This window comes from Stegodyphus dumicola, chromosome 1 (genome assembly GCF_044657685.1).
Source record: "Stegodyphus dumicola isolate Sdum_Otavi_A_Nest chromosome 1, ASM4465768v1".
Lineage (NCBI taxonomy): Eukaryota > Metazoa > Arthropoda > Arachnida > Araneae > Eresidae > Stegodyphus > Stegodyphus dumicola.
The window spans coordinates 198,527,259-198,539,589 of NC_140768.1; the positions used below are offsets into that span (position 1 = coordinate 198,527,259).

The window sequence follows — 12,331 nt, forward strand, 5'->3', positions numbered from 1 at the left end:
AATTATGTTTTAGTTCTGGTTTCGCCAACAGATGGCGCCACTTGCTTATTCTTGTCCAGGCTTTCTTATCTTATCTAATCATTATTTCCTATCTGGTTCATTTGCGGTTTTGCAGCTGAAGATGATGGTTCGGTAAAACCAGCGAAACTAGTTCTGTGAAAATTTTGTGAATATAACGCTGATTTTTGTTGTTTTACTTCTGAACAACTATTGTTTATATGTCATTAGAAAATTGACGAAAAAGCAGCGACCACAATGTAATTGAGAAACAGTCCTTAGCCGTGAAAAGGTTGAAAGCCATTCGGTTATGACTATTATCTCACATACTCAGCTATTTCGCATACATGGAACATAGCATTTGAAATGAAAACTCAATATTAACTACAAATTCATCCGTGTAACAAATATCTGTCTTTCTACACCTATGGCTTTAAAAAAAGATGTTATTTATCTTACAGTTTATCATTAAGTAATACATTTTCATTGTACAAAATTGCATTCATTCGAAGAATTCAATTTGTATTTTCCTCTGTATAAAACTGAATGTAGAGAAGTTAGATGTTTAAACGACCCCCAAGACCACGAGCAAGATTATACCCTACTTTTCAGCCCCCCTGTGAAAAAAGGGGTTCTAAATTTATGACCTGACCGCATATGAGGGTATTTCGGTCCTCCTCACATTTCTACCCTTGTTTACATAGGTTTTTAGAAATGCTGTTCACTTTCAGTTACTTTAAGAAAGTGATCACTACGAAACGATCCATCGCATTACTATCATGCAAATGAGGTAATTAAAGTTTCATAGTGAAACCGCTTAGTGTAGCCTCCGAAAATCCACCTCTGAAAGTAATTAAAGTAACTTTCTAAAACTCGTACTTTAGATTCTTTAGATATATATTCTGCTTAGAAAAATGATTCTTAGTACTGTTGTTTAGTTTACCTTTTAATAAATGCTGGTCACTTTCAAAAATGGTGACCAGGAAAAGTCTCGCTATATTTCAGAGACTCTAAACAAGTACAGGTATCGAACATCACTTTTTCAAGACGACTGGCTTGATAGAAAGTAAAAGTTGCCTGGATTTGTAAATTGTTATTTTAGTGAGATTCCACTCTATTTTTAATTTTAAGACGGCAGCTACTTTTGAAAAGAAGTTTTAAAATATAAAAAATTTACAAGGACGAAATTTAAAGCTAAGAAATTTTTCCACTAGGGATATTTGTCATAAGCAGTGCATTTCATAATCTATTTAATTGTTTGTGTTTTATTAGGAAATCAGTTGGAAAATATCAAAAATATTTCTCGACTATATTTTTATCATTATGTTGGTTATACACAACTGTTCGAAATAATATGGTGAGGCTTTATACAAAATATATGTGTTGAATTATTTTTATTGTATTTACAGTTGTAGAGACATTAGGTATTTTTTTGGGAACAGGAGAGATGAAAAATGAGCAACGCCTTCGCCGGGAATCGAGCCATGGACCTCTGGAATACGCGCCCAGCGTGCAGACCACCGCACCACGAAAGCATGCTAAGAAGGCGGGAGAAATACCTTATACAGTGAAGCATTACAGTGCCTTTTAATAGCAGGATATTAATGGCGCCTGAGTAGCTTTCAAAGAGCAGCATTATTCAAAAACACAGCTTTTGAGTAAATTTGAGGAAGAATGTCCGAAACTGCACTACTTTCAATGGTCAAGCTTCTGAATCTTTTCACTGTAAAACAATGTTTTGAAATGATCTTAAAAGACGAACTCCTTTGGAAAAGGGTTTTAGGTTACTTGGGATTAAGGAATTGAACCATTTCTTTCAAGTGTCTTGGAAAATGAATATTTAACACATATCCTGCAAAATAGCTGGAATGCAGTGTGTGCATTTTTATGGTAAGTTACGAGAGAAAATGCTTATTATTCTATGTGCTTAATATAAAAATAAAAATTTTTATGGCTTTATTAAGCACACCACAGTGGCGAGCCGTCATTTTTACCGAAGAGGGTTTAGATGTGAAGAAAAATTATGAACTTTGTAGAGACATTAGGTAATTTTTGAAAGCAGAAGTCATGAAAAATGAGAAACGCCCTAGACGGGAATCGAACCACGGACCTCTGGAATACGCGCTCAGCGTGCAGACCACTACACTAAACCCCAGTCAAGACATACAAGGGGTGATCAAATGAAAAGGTACGAAACGACACGGTGGGTAAAAATGTGGACTATATTCAAAATATACACCATAGGTCTGAGCACAACGATCCCACTGATGAACAAGCCGCAGAATTCCTTGTTCTCAAATTTCCTTTGGCCGTGACGAGACCCAGTCCTTCACAGCGTCGTTGAGTACGTCGTCCGAGTTGAAACATTTCCCTTTCAGGTGTTTTTTCAGTGGACCAAACACATGGAAATCGCAGGGCGACATGTCCGAACTGTAGGGCGGATGGTCCAAAGTCTTCCACTTGAACTTGGCTACCACTCTGGAGACGTGTGGACCTGCGTTATCACGGAGCAGAACCAAACCTTCCGTGAGCAGCCCCGGTATTTTGTTCTTGACGGACCTGCGTAGGCATCGAAGTGTCTCACAGTACACATCGGAGTTAATGGTTTTTCTGTACTCGAGGAATTTCACAAGTAGCGGACCTTGAACGTCGAAAAAGACGGTGAGGTACACTTTACCTGCTGACGGCACGGCTTTGAACTTTTTAGGGGGAAGTGACGACGCATGCTTCCACTGCATGCTGTCCCGCTTTGTCTCTGGCTCGTAGTGATGCCACCAGGTCTCATCACCTGTGACGATCCGCTCCATGAAAGCGGGGTCTTCCTGATACCCAAACAAATGTTGCAGTGCTAGCCCCATAGGCATTTCTTTTTGCTGGTCGGTGAGCTGTTTCGGAAGCCAAGCGGCACACACCTTCCGATATCGTAACCTGTCGTGAACAATTGTCCACACGGTTCCATAGCTGACATCCACCTTCACCATTCGCAATGTGACACGCCGATCACTTCTCATTAGGTCGTCCACCTTGTCGGGATCGCTCGTGATGACAGTATTTGCCTGGTCTGGTCTCGGGTCATCACCCACACTCTCACGGCCTGCACGAAAACGGGCACTCCATTTTCTGACAGACTTGTCAGAGACTTATTTCTACCTGTAAACTGTCACCATCCGGCGATGAATAGCTGCCGGTTTCTCACCTTCCGCTGTCAGAAATCGGATAACACCTCGCTGCTCCTCAGTTGTCGAATTTTGCAACGCGAACGCCATCCTGGCCTCATACGGACTGCCGCATCATTTGGACGCCGCTTTTGATAAAAGCTCTGCTCTCGCCCGCGCATGCTCCGATCCCAGTCAAAGATTCCAAGCGCATCCCAAAATGTCTCGCTACGTTCTCCCATGGCAGAATATGCAAATATTTAACTGTTACGTTTTTACGTCGTTTCGTACCTTTTCATTTGATCACCCCTTGTACTAAGAAGGCGGGAGAAATACCTTATAACCTGTAGAGACATAAGGATTTTATTTTTTTGGGGGGGGCAGAAAAGATGAAAAATGAGCAACGTCTCCGCCGGAAATCGAACCACGGACTTCTGGAATACGCGCCCAGCATGCTGACCACTACACTAAGAAGGCGGGAGAAATACCTTATATACTCCCCCATTTTAAAGGGCGACTCGGGTTTTAAGGGACCCAATCGCCAATCCTGGGTGCGGAGAAGCCTCATCCAACATCCTTTTAGTTCGGGCGTTCTTTTAGTTCTTTTAGTAAATAAATTTAGTTTTATCACTTGTTAATATTGCAACTTATTTGACTTTCAGTTACCGCCCGAGTAGAGGCGAAGTTTGTTAGCGTCGAGTTGACGCATTGTAAATTTTAAAGAGTTGATAAAGGGTACGTGAACCCTTCTCCTGTGTAGTTTCCTGCTACTCTAGTATACAGCTAGAAGTTAACCCACCTGGACTCTACAACCTCTCTAAGTCGACTCAACACGGACTTCGATGGCGGTTGGCTTATAGGTTAAATTCAGTACTATTGTTTATTTATATTCGCAGAAATACTGATCACTTTCAGAAGTATCATCTTAAAGAGGTAGCCGTCAAGACAGAATTTATTGTTCTTTTTATACAAAGGATAATGATATAATTTGAAGACTACATTAATGGTTAAGATTCTCTGAGACTTTAAATGAAAACTGGATAAAGAGGGGAAGCCAAAATGACCTTCCAATAAAAAATAAATATTAATTTTAATCTGATCGATATTATAAAAGTAAATAACTAGTTAAAAGTATGTTATCTTATAAAGAGCACAAGACCAACAACACAGATTGCTTCTTATTTCGCATATCACGAATCAATTCCAAATTATAGAGTATTCTATTTTTGGAGTAAGTTAAAGGAATAAGGTAATCCTTCCTGGTGTGAGGAATTCGAAAGACAAGAGGTAGCGTAAATAAATTTATTTAGATTCTTTCTAGGCTATATGCAAAAAAAATAAATAAATAAATAAATAAATAAATAAACTAATAAAATATTGTTCTCACAGTAGGGTGAAGGAAAAAGAAATATAACCAGTTCCAGACGGTGTGAATAAAGTTTCTGTTTAGAACTCAGCCAAGATGAAAGTTCTTGTTTGGAAATAGTTCAAGATGAGGGTAAGCTCAAGATTAGGCTATTTAGAATTAATCGACTCTCTAAGCCGGTAGTTGCCGGACTGAGCTGTGTCTGAGCAGGATGCTCCTCGTAAGGTAGCGACGAACCCGGCTACCTTGCTGTAAATCTCTTAGCAAAGATATTAATATTACTCTACGCAGAGCGAAGCAAAAATTTGCTCGTGGCCGAGCTGGAAAAACCGGGAGAAGGTTTCTCTCTCTACTTACTGCATGCAACTAACTCTCACTCGCTCTCTTTTTGGAACTGCGTTCCATGATTTTGTTCAAGTTGTCCTGGGCGTGTCGAAAAAACTTCCAGGATCCTCATTTGTCCGTAATTTTTAGAAACGCCTCTTGATTGGCGAAAGTACTTTGATTAAAAACTGTATATGATGAAGACAGCCTGGGAAAAAGTCCGGGAGAACTTTCCAAATCCAACTGGGGACTCAAACCGGGTGGTCTGAGACACTGAACCTATAAACTGATGAAAGGGAACGAAACAATGCTTCCCTTCGAACAACTATAAGAGGAACAAAAACCTGAGATTGTTTTGTGACTGCTGGTCACTTCATCTTTCCGAGAATTCGTTGAGAAATACTCTGTCCGTGGGAACTTTCGAGGCAGTCATTCTTTTCCTCAGAACTTCGTGGTGGTCGATAAAATAGCTTAAGACTTACACTGGAATAGAACCATGGAGGTAGGACATAACCTACCTCCATGAATAGAACTAGCGAAACCCAAGCTAACGCATTCCCGCGAAAAACCAATTACACTCGAAAGGTGTGCGGTTTCAAAAGAGGTGAAATTATAGTCTTTGTAATGTTTTTGAATTTTAAGTAAAAATATATTTGAAGTGTTAATGTCTGAAATGTTAGGAAACTAGCCTAGGTCCTCTAGTCCATTGACAGCACACCTGTAGTCCATTGACGGCACATCAGCCTGGGGCACTACGACTCATTGCAGAGATCCGCGAGATATTTTAAAAAGCGGACTGCGAATTTTCGAAGACAGTGGATTGCACACTGAAAATTTGATTTCTACATCTTTTACCAGAGTGCAGTGGAATAGTTAGTGAAAAATTTAATTGCATCATTACGTACGATCGCTTCTAAAACAGTGATTGCACAGAATGGATCCGTTCCTTGGCCTCTACGACGAATGGATATACCCACAAGGATTCCTTCCTTTGGTGTCATATTAAAACAAAGACTTACGAATAGATTCAGAATCTAGATCCTCAACAGCTATCGTGATCATCAACTCTAAGAAGACTTGCATTCGTGTGGACCAAATTTTGAGTGTACATTGCTTTATGTAACGATGAACAAGTACATAAATTTTCCTATAAATGAAAAGTTAAAAATTCAGAAATAAAACTATCTTAAAATATTTAGTTAGTTAGTTTATTAAATTTTTAATGTTTAGTTATTTGCTGAACTCCTCAAAATATTTTCCTCATTTCCCATACTTTGGTACTCAGCATTACAACATATATTGAACTCTTTCTAAGACGACCATTTACCGTTGCAAATATTTTTAATCAGGTGTGGAAGTGGTCGCCTTACAGAGTTAATACGTAACACCGATGTTTCTTTATCTTGTCAGGAATCCTCACTATACATGTTTTGGCGACCTTTGCTATAAGCGATTTGCATATAAACAGATAGACTTTCGCATTGATCAGGGGTGAAAGGTCAGAAATTGCTGATAACTTCTGGAGAGAGAAGGTTTTTGTATTATGTACTTTATTAATATTGTTTTCTTAAATTTAAATTGTGTGATCGCGAATACGTATTTATCATATAATGTATTGGGAATGATTTGTCTCTTTCACCGCAACAGGTCAGTACATGCTAACACACCAATGCATAGTTTTGATTAGTTGATGCAGCATCAAGGTTTCTGTTCTATCGATAATATTCACTTAAATTTCTGAGTATCCATAGCTTGTTACAAGATATGGAACAACAGAAAGGTGACTGTTATGAAAACATTCTCCTCCCCGACAGATGACTTGACTATTAGTGTCACATATGCTTAGATAGTGTGCTTGTTATTGAAAAATTTCTCGATTCTGTTGATCGAGTGTTAAATTATGTCGTATCATGTGCCTGTAATTATGCACATTTTAGTTGTTTTACCGAACGTGCTGACCACTACATTACGAAAGCATGCTAAGAAGGAGGGAGAAATACCTTATAAACCTTCATAGAAAAGAAAATCAGTTGTAGCACATGATGTGATACATATGTATTTCACATGAGACACATCAAGGTTTCTAGAAGCTGTTGACACTTTCTGATCCAAGTCAAATCTTTGGATCGGTTTTGTATGAATCAACCTGTACTGAGAATTACAGAAAATGCTTTCGAAAAATTACTTCGTGATAATTTTTTTTTACTATATAGAATAAAAGTCTTAGTCACTAAAATCGGGAAAATCTCTCATGAGGACCATTTTCTGAAAGTATTTCTGAGAGAATGAACGAGTAACGATATTATATATCTTCTCTTTAAGCGGCATATCTAGAAAAGACCAAAATAATCTGAAACTTAAGAGTTCACCTAAAGACATTGAGCCCGCTCTAGTAATAAGAAATTATACAGACGAAATACAAAAAATAGTCAGCTTCCCACTTGACTTCCACCACAACAAGACAACAGGTTCAGCTCAAAGCAGTGCAATAAAAGAATAACACCTTCAATGAAACACAATAAAAAACAACGAGGCGAAAGATAACCTTGAAAAACTGCTTTGGATGCTTAACTTTCCCAAACTCGACTAACCTCGATTGAAAACTAGACAGTGTCTGAAAACCAATATGTGAGGAAAACGAGCTTAATATTTTTAAGGATAAGTTTCTGCAAGAGTAGTTAAGGAAGAAGGCATCTTTAACGGAATCAAATTCTTTCATAAAAATTTCTCTTTCCTCAGATTCCGAGATGAACCGGATGTCCGAACGATGGGCCAGATATGTGGGTCGTGATCTAAGCGATCTTTCCGAAGCATCTTCGCGGGAAAAGAGAGGTGAGAGGAGTGGCATTTCCTCCTGGGAAGAAGCCACAGAACTTTGCCAAGGACGCTCCATGCCCTCCCAGCCAACACCTCCTTACAGAAGGTGGTGTTGTCCCAGCACGTAGAGGCTGCATCTCGGCGATGCTCAGGCGGTCGATCGTTTGCGCGTGTTCGTACACGATCTCGAACACGTGAAAATTAAGAGATTATTTTTTGGCTTTTGGAAATTTTTTGACCAAATTTAGAAACAGAAACGGACGCACCACCAACTGTCAGAAATGAATACTAAGTTCCTAAACTCTGAATTAACACATTGTCCTTTGATTGGAGAGATTCCGCATCCTTTGGCAACACACACCATTCGCTCTTAATGTCCGAGTGGTACCGCATCTGCGGATGGTAATGTCCTTAGGCCTATCGCGGTTATCTGGAGAAACAAAAAATCAAAACAGTGATAAACTTTTTATGTTGAAATATTAGAAGTTTCGGTTTTATCCGTATACTATATATTAGTATACTTATCATTAAAGACATAAAGTAAGAACATATTTGACAAAGAGCAAAAATTGAAATTCGTAATTAATAAATTTCAAATAATTGCAACAATAAAACCAAAACACTTTAAACAAGCAAAACCCCATTTAAAAAAGTTATAAAATTTAAAGAAAAATGAACAAAAACAGAAGAGGAATTCAATAAACTTCAATGCTACTTCATCAAGGGGGGGGAGGAACATTTTTCAAAAGAATTGTTTTGTAATTAGTATACTTATCTGTATACTAATAAAGATACATATACTATTCATTACCTTTAACAATAAAAGATATACACTCTAACGTACAAAATATAACGTATTTATTTTACTCAATTTCCTTTACTAAACTATCAGCCACATCACAGGAGACCACCGAATGTATTCAACATTCATTTAATATCTGGAATGACGTCGTGGAACGCATTATTTCAGATATTAGTAGTTAATGCAGTAAATATTCCTTAAGAGAAACAACCATGGTGTCAGTCGATTTGATCTAAGAGGTTGCCTTAGGGAGGTTAAGTTCAGTACCGATGTTTATTTATAGTCTAAAAAATATGGGTTATAATTCTAAGCGAGATGGTCATTTCGATCAGATTTTTCTATATTTATTTCAAATTCGCTTTGGAAATAATTTTGCAGATACAATAGCAGTGAGACAAAAAGTAAGACACGTAAGGAATTCAAACTGTAGTTTTGAATGCATTTTCTCGTTAAAAAGAAAAAAAGAACTGTGGGAGCCAAGTAATCTCGTGCCAATCCCCAGAACGATAATTTTTACCCAAAACGAGTCCTGAAACGATCACATCCTAAAATGGCCAGTATTTCTGGGAATATACACAAAGATCGATTTCGTCTTGCATAGATGTTTGTAACTGTATATAGTCTGCAAGGCATAGGAGCACTTGAAATAATGGCAAGCCGAAAGACATCTCGAGTTTTTTTTTTTTTTTTTTTTTTTTTTTTTTTTTAGTAGTGGAAGACAGGTGCGAGATCGTCAGACAGTCCCGTGTGGAGTTCTTCCTCAAAATCGAGGTTGAGCTGCTTCGATAGTGCAGTGGGCCTCTACCTGGAAAGCAAAGGTGCAATTCTGGTGTCCCGCCCAATCATATCTGCACCTGTGTCAGTGGCTTAGCTAGACATTTTGGGCCCTTAAAATAAATGTTTATATATATATATATATATATATATATAATTACAAAACAATTTCTTTTAAAAACAAAATTATAAATATGCCTAGTATTTTCTCGCATTAAGCTGCTAAAAATGGTTCGAATCCCGGAAAACTCATGGATGTAATTTGTTCTCCCCCCCCTTTATAGAAGGCGATTATGGCCCACCTATTAGGTGTTTCCATAATAAAGAGACCGCCGCTTCAAAGTGGCTTTAGTAGTGGCCAACCCAATAAACAGCATGAAAACATCAATGGGGACGAAAAGTATTTGCTTAACTTTATGATGCAGGGCATCGTGTAAGGTATTTCTCCTGCCTTTGTGGTGTAGTAGTCTGCACGCTGGGTGCGTATTCCAGAGGTCCGTGGTTCGATTCCCGGCGAAGGCGTTGCTCATTTTTCATCTTTCCTGCTTCCAAAAAAATACTTAATGTCTCTACAACCTTACCTTCAAATCAGGAGAAGGGGGATGCAAGTGACTCTATTCTATTGATATATCATCAGGTGAAGGGTTGAGAAAAACACAAAATTGATTAGAAAATGTTAGAAATACATTTAAAAAATAAATAATGGTTGTTGCCTTTCAATTTTGAAAAGGATCGAGAAGTAGAGTTTTGAAATGGCACATTTAAATCAATAAAAAGGGCTCTATTTCTTCAGCACTTCAACATTCACATGCTTTTCTGTAATCAATTAACCTAACCAAATTAGAAATTTAATTAACTGTTAACAATTAAATAATTAAAATGAGATATAAAAATCAGTATCATGTACTTTACATAATTTTCAGCTCGGTTATTTGTAATTTATATTTATACTTCGTTTTATATTTATACCAAATTTTTATAAAACACCAAATGATAAGTCATTGCAATAGACTGAAATCAGTAATCGCTTTAAGAATTTAAATTAAGAAATTTTAAAGCTACAAAACCTGAACGCTTAACAGAGGGATTACTATAATATCGAATCACGACGAATGGATTGGCTGCAAGGGTGACTTCATAGTTTTTTCCCCATGTGCAACGTAATTATCAGTTAGTTTCTGTTAGAAAGTTCACCATAAAGGTATCCTTCTCCTTAAGCAATAGTTTTCGTATGCTTTGCCTATTGAAATAAAACCAACAAATATAATAGAAGGACTATCTCTTTTTAATTCCTTGTATGAAGTGAAGGAAGTATTGTAATCGCGAAAAATTTTGGGTGCCGTATTTCAGGGAAAATATTCATTTCGGCCGTTCTCGAATCCATCTGAACGATTTCTTTGCGTGAGGACCGTTAGACTATTTTTTCGAAACGGATTGTAAAATTGATCTAAAATGGATTCAAAAAAGATTTCTTTCGTGGCATCTGTACATACATACGTACGCACGCACGTATACATCTCGCATAACTCTAAAAAACAATCAGCTGCTAAAAAAAATATTTTCGACAAATAACGAAAGCTAATTTTCAGTGTGGTTTTCCGGATCCTATACTTATATATGGTAAAGTTATAAAAAAGTAAAATTATGAGAAGTTTGACTCCCGCACAGCGAAAACTGACCGGGATATTTCAATATTTGTAATTTTTGATGTCGTTTTCAACTTGCTTTGAGAGATCGCTTCGTTAAGTTAGAATACGTTTGAATGAAGTGCAGTAAAAAATACGTATAATTTATAGGTCGTACAAAGAAGTCATGTGGTGTCCACATTAGAATTTTGTTTTTTAAATCGGAAAATGAGAGAAAATATTCTTAAGAAATGCGAAAATTTATCCTGAAAGATGAATATATCAATAGAATATGAAGGGAAGTAAAAAATGGTTAACCAGATTGTCAATAAAAGAACTAATTTTATTAGAAAAATATATTTACATAATATAAGTGAAAGAAAAGAGATCTAACGATATATCATCGATATTTTAATTTCCTAACTAAAATGGAGATATAAAAGTTTAAACAAGATAGCTTCTGATTTTTCTGTTCCTAACAGGTAAAAATGATTGAAATTGGATTTAATTGTTTTAAAATTGGATTGGCATTTAATTTTGAACTTATGCTCAGATGACAAAAATGTTTCAGATATTACATCGGAAATATTTAGTTATAGGAACCACGCTAATTCAGTAATACTGGTCGCTAAGGCAAAATAAGATCTTTTAAATATTATTCAGAAATGCAGTTTAGTTCAATCATAATCGAACTCGAAAACTTCGTTAAGAATATTTTTAAAGTTGCTAGTCACTACTGTTAGAGTGAAAAAAGCTTCAGGAAACTTTAAAAAAAAAAAAAAAAAAAAAAAAAAAAATGCAAAATATGCTTTTCCACCCCACAAAAAAAACTTTCAGATATCATTGCATAAAATATAATAAATTTAAATAAGCAAGCGTATCATATTTAATCGTATTTAAATAATCAAGTATATTTAAAAAAATGCTGTTGACTTTATTTCTTTTAATAGAAAGAAAAATGAAATACAAAATTTTCGTATTAATACGGTAGAACTCCAGTTATCCGAATCAATTGGGACCGGACCCCATTCGAATAATCATAAATTCGGTTAATTGGATTTTTTCCGAAGAAAGAACTAGGTACACTTTAATTAATTACTGAATGTACTGTATGTTTAAAATAGGAGCAAAAAGCTATTTTTTAAGAAAAAGTGGTTTTACTTAATTAAAATGAAACGGCAACACTTTATCGTATACATGTTATGTAGCATACTGTAGAGTACTGTTACGTTTTTCTTTCTTTTCTGACACCAGTTGCTACGTTATTTTCTTCCTTTACGTTCGTACGGGGTTCGTAGATTTGGAGTGAATAACGACGAGACTTGATGAAGTATCGAAACACACTTTATTTAGCCAATATTAATCAGGACAGCTCCAAAATCACTTTTACAATCGTCGAACTGTTATAAACAAGCTGACACGTTCAGCGACACAGCCTTCACACTGTCAGGCAATAACGGTGGAGACAGCT

At 36.6% G+C, this 12,331-nt stretch overlaps 1 protein-coding gene across 1 annotated transcript; it reads right to left on the reverse strand.

Moving 5' to 3' along the window:
• Window positions 1-2,291: 2,291 nt before the first annotated feature.
• LOC146999441 (histone-lysine N-methyltransferase SETMAR-like) lies at window positions 2,292-3,263 on the reverse strand. The gene is made up of 2 exons (XM_085827360.1): window positions 3,194-3,263; window positions 2,292-3,091 (listed from the first exon to the last, which is right to left on the reverse strand). The coding sequence occupies exons 1-2, from the start codon at window positions 3,261-3,263 to the stop codon at window positions 2,292-2,294; spliced, it is 870 nt and encodes a 289-aa protein (XP_085683486.1).
• Between the last annotated feature and the right edge of the window lie 9,068 nt (window positions 3,264-12,331).